Raw genomic sequence first — 4,886 nt, forward strand, 5'->3', positions numbered from 1 at the left:
GGGGGGGGGAGGCATCTACTAGATAAATCCAGCAAAGATTTTCACAGTTAAGCAATAATTCCAGGGCACACATTCATTTCATTGCATAGATGATGGATATAGAATCATACTGCAAATTTAAGTCTTGGAGGGAAGTTGAGCCAGATTCCAGGAGGGATTTCAGTCCCAAAAATCTCAGCCGTGCCAGTTAGGAGCCGAAGACGGAGGGGTGAGTCAGCGCTGGCTTCAACTCGGAGCTCGCATTCTTTTTCCAGCTTCACCTGCCTCACTGTTGTTGAACCACCTGTTGCTGCCAATGGATTGACATTTGTGCCTCCATAAGCCATATCAGAGATGCTTCTCTTGTTGGCTCCAATTATCTGGAAATCTTCGCCAAGCCTATGGGTACACTTCAGTTAAAACAGAAGAGTTAAAGAAAAATCATGCTTTCTATTAATAATGAGAATGGAAAACAATTTCACGCCTTTCTTTTCTTTCTATATGGTTCTCCTTTAGTGTCCATGGGCAATGTTGTGGTTAAACTAAGTGACCTCATTTCAGTACCCATGAAGAACAGACAGCAGCATGCTCTAATGAACTCTTATATACATATTTTTATCAGTTTAAAATGGCGTATCAATTCTTGATTTTCAAATCAATTGAGCATGCATTGCTTAACCATTGAAATTATTGTTTTGGTCGCTCCAAATGAAAGAAGTGCGAATTTGGAACTATTGCTTCAAGTTGCGGGAAACTTTTTCTTTTCCTCATAATCACAGTTAGACAAACACAGATAACCTATTTTCTCAATCACATCTTTCTACCTGTTATTTTCACTAACCTATATATCAAAGCCCAAGTTTAGCTGTAGAAACAAGCCCATCTCTTCCTTCATAAGCAATAAATGCTGATCAGAGGCATATCAATGGCATGAATACATCTTGTTTGTAATTTTTAAGCATTATAACTTCTTTTGAGAAGGAGTATTATAACTTCTTATCACCAGCTTCTAATAAGCATGATAGCATAACTTTTGCAAGACTGTTACATAAATTAAGAACAAGAGAAAAGCATAACATGCAAAAAAAGGTTCGAGAAAGAAAAATCATAAAACTAGTGATAAAAGCTGAATTGAGGATTACTCAATGTTCATGCATCATAGATTTTCACTTGGGAAATAGAGCACACGTGATGAATCCTACGGAGATGAAACAATAGCACCATTATGTGTGCTAGGTTGCAACTATATTCCCATGCAGTACAAGTAAGGTTGCTCCAAAGGCAAGAGCCCTCCACTTCCAACCAAGAGGTTAGGTGGTTGAGTCAACGGGAAGCGAGGGTGGGAGGATATGTCCTGTATGTATACACATACATATCTATATGTTTTATGCATTACACATTGTGACCTAGCTAAGGGGGTGAAGGAAAAATCCACAAAAATCAGTCAAAATAAACCTGCAGCAGTTGCAAAACATTAATAGATAAAAGGATAGGGATCAGATTGTAATATCTATACAGAGGATAATAAGAAAGGAAAAAAGAAGGATATACTCTTTTCATTTTTATATGTATCCTGCTATCCACATAGGTGAGGTTAACTAGTTGGGATCAAGACTTAACATCAAGTCGAATGTTCGACTGTGGTCTTTATTGGTTAGACTTTATAAAGTTGTATGTCAATGTAGGAACAAATGTGGTGGTTAATGTTTGATACTTCTTGGGGTTGTATTGGTGACAGTAAAGTCATTGCATAATTTTTGAGTAAATAGATCAAATCTGAATGTGGTAGGTGCTCACGGGGGTTACCAACTAGACCCCCTCCTATCTACTTTGAGCTATACGACAATCTAAGCCTTTTAAAGCTTAGGTAGTTGTAGCAGAGACTTGTTCATTCATTGGGCGAGCCCAAGCAAAAACTCATTTTTTTGGAATTCCGTGTGCATTCTATTTACTCACATTACCAGGACAAAAAATATTAGATTAACGAAAAAACACTTTTCAATCAAATTCTTTATTCTTGGCAAGAGGAAGAAGCAGATAGGGCTATTGCCTCTTTCCATCCGCCCTCGATATGCCTTGAGAGACAATTTGTCCCGATAATGCATAGAAATGGGTCTGAATAGAGTGGAAAAACTACAGAGAATTAAAATAGACGACCCCAACTAAATTGGATTAGAGGGAATAAAAGTACATAAAGGATAACTATAAGTAACTTTTCAAAATAACCACAAGCAAAACAATGAAATTTGAAACACTTGTGCAAGAACTTGCTTATAAAAATATTGAAACAACTTACTGCATTATCAGTCTAATGACCAATTGAACACCAAGTTACACACTTCCCATTTATTTTTTTACAACCATAGTGTCCGCACCGCCAGGGTACCCACTAGGTCCCACCAGCACATGTAAGTGTCCACCAAAATTTGAACATATAGAAAGAAATAACTCTTGTCTGTACAGGAACTTAAACCTAACACCTTATGATTCTCAACCTACTTCATTAACACTGTCCACAACCTTAGGTGCCCAAGTTACACACTTTATACACCACCAGCACATGTAAACGATAACTTTGTCCACCAAAATTTGAACAAATAGAAAGAAATAATTCCTGTCTATACAGAGATTTGAAATTCAACTTGACAACTCATGATTTTCAACCTACTTCATAAACACTGGCCACAACCTTGGGAGCCCAAGTTACACACTTTATACACCAGCAGCACTTTATCCACCAAAACTTGAACAAGATAGCAAGAAATAAACTACAATTTCTCGTCTCTACAAGGATTTGAACCTGAAACCTCACAATTCTCAACCTACCTTCAATTGACACTAGACCACACCTTTGGGTACCCAAGTTACAAACTTTATACACATTCAAACACAATCAAATAAAAAAATTACAAAAAAAAACATTGCAATACAATCCAAATATGCAATTTTTCAAAACCCAAAATCATCATTAGGGGCAAGGAATAACAAAAAAAATTAGGGTTTTTCGTTTAGAAGAGAAATTGGAGTGTAAGGATAGGGATATACCTACGAGGAGACTTCACCGGAGAAAAGCAAGTTCGCCGGAGAAGACAAGAATACTGTGTCGTTTCAGTTCCAGTTGAGTTGAGTTCAGTGGGTTGTTTGAAATTGGCGGGCCGAAATCCAAAAGGTCTCTTTTGTTGCGCTTAGGTATTCGCACTCAGCTTCTTGGGTTTAGCGCCTTCCGAGAATCGAACCAACCAATAAATCAAATCGAAAAATTATTGGAATATGAGGGGTTTGGTGAGTTTATACGAGCTTGTAGTTATGTCTAGCTAAACATAAATTCTTTTATAAAGTTGAAATTTGTGAAATATTATGATATGAAAATTTAAATTTATATGGAAAAAAGTAAATGACTCCTATGGTGGTCTTTAGGCTTGTTCGTGGTTCGGTTTTGATCGATTATTGATTAAAATCAAATCAATCTAGTCGGTTTTTTAAATTTCTAGAACCAAACCAAACTAAAAAAATAACCGTCGATTTGGTTCGATTTTTCTGATTTTTTCGGTTTGAAAAATAATAATTTTTTATAGGACATATGTATCTCGATAGACACAAACACCTTTTACATGAACAATCCACACGAAAAATACTATTGATTCAATTAAGCAATTAAGCAATATTAGAATTATTATTACACGAACAAAGTGATTCAATTAAAAGAATGTGTGACTATCTTATGTGAGATATGATAGGTAAAAACTAAAGTAAAGAATTTTGATGGATTGGACTTAGGATTGTAATAGTTGAGCTAAAATTTAAGTGTTGGCTTGAGAAAATGATAAAGTTAAAGGCTTAAGTTAATTAAAATTTAACAAAATATTTATATTTTATTTATGAATAATATATAAATAATTATAAAATTTATATATCTAATTTATCGGTTCGATTTGGTTATTTTGCAGTTGTTTTTTTAGTAAAACCAAAACCAAACTAAATAGTATCGGTTTTCAAAATTTAAAACCAAACCAAACCAAATATCGAATTTTTTATCGATTTTGTTAGGATTGCGATTCAGTTTGATTTTTTAACCATAATCATGAACAACCCTATTGATCTTTTAGGAAGGGGTTATTTATGTATCAAAATTATCATAGTTTATTTATATTTAATTTTTTAGAAAAAATCATATATAGCGAGATTAATGTAAATTTTGTTAAGGAAAAAACAATAGTCACATTGTATTTCTTCAAAATATTGCTATATTTTTTAAATCAAAAATATATTATACATATTGTGCAATATATAAATGAGCAACTTTCACATATAACAAACACAAAATTCATATTTATATGCTATAGCAAAGTTTGCATAATTGCGCTCCATAGCAAACATATATATATAATTCGCTATACATATACAAAAAAAAACAGTTGTATAATTCGTTATACATATACAAAGAAAGTAGTTGTATACAAAAGATCAATTGTATAATATGTGTATGTATAAAACGAGAAAGAGAGAAAGGCAAAAAAAAAATTGGGCAGGAAAATATTTGTATTATATAATTATAAGTGTATAGGACGAAGATATATGTATTTGCATGTGTGTATACAATTTTCTTTCGCTTTATACAAACAAAAGTGTAATTTATACATTTCGTTTTTGTTTGTATAAAGTGAGAGAGGCGAGTGAGAGAGCGCGATCTGGGAGAGTGGCGAGCGAGATCTGGGAGAGGGGAGAGAGGGGAACAAAAATATATGTATATATACAATTTTCACGCATTTTATACATTTGCGTTTTTGTATAAAGTGAGAGAGCGAGATTTGGGAGAGTGGCGAGCGAGATCTGGGAGAGGGGAGAGAGGGGAACAAAAATATATGTATATATACAATTTTCTCTCACTTTATACAAACACAAACGCA

The 4,886-nt window shown here is 34.0% G+C and overlaps 1 protein-coding gene across 6 annotated transcripts in view; it reads right to left on the reverse strand.

The window, feature by feature from the left end:
* LOC102579213 (protein CLP1 homolog) overlaps window positions 1-3,259 on the reverse strand; it is a 13,914-nt gene extending 10,655 nt beyond the window's left edge. Inside the window, exons 1-3 of one of the 6 annotated variants that reach the window (XM_015305729.1) lie at window positions 3,025-3,259; window positions 821-864; window positions 111-378 (exon numbers count right to left, since the gene is read on the reverse strand). In XM_015305729.1, the coding sequence (XP_015161215.1) occupies window positions 111-326 (216 nt within the window). In that variant the 5' untranslated portion in view covers window positions 327-378; window positions 821-864; window positions 3,025-3,259. Of the gene's footprint in view, window positions 1-110; window positions 390-820; window positions 869-3,024 lie in introns of all 6 variants that reach the window. The other 5 variants (XM_006367803.2, XM_006367802.2, XM_006367800.2 and 2 more) reach the window with 5 other exon arrangements.
* Window positions 3,260-4,886: the final 1,627 nt, after the last annotated feature.

Source organism: Solanum tuberosum, unplaced genomic scaffold (assembly GCF_000226075.1).
Source record: "Solanum tuberosum cultivar DM 1-3 516 R44 unplaced genomic scaffold, SolTub_3.0 scf01008, whole genome shotgun sequence".
In the NCBI taxonomy this organism is placed as follows: domain Eukaryota; kingdom Viridiplantae; phylum Streptophyta; class Magnoliopsida; order Solanales; family Solanaceae; genus Solanum; species Solanum tuberosum.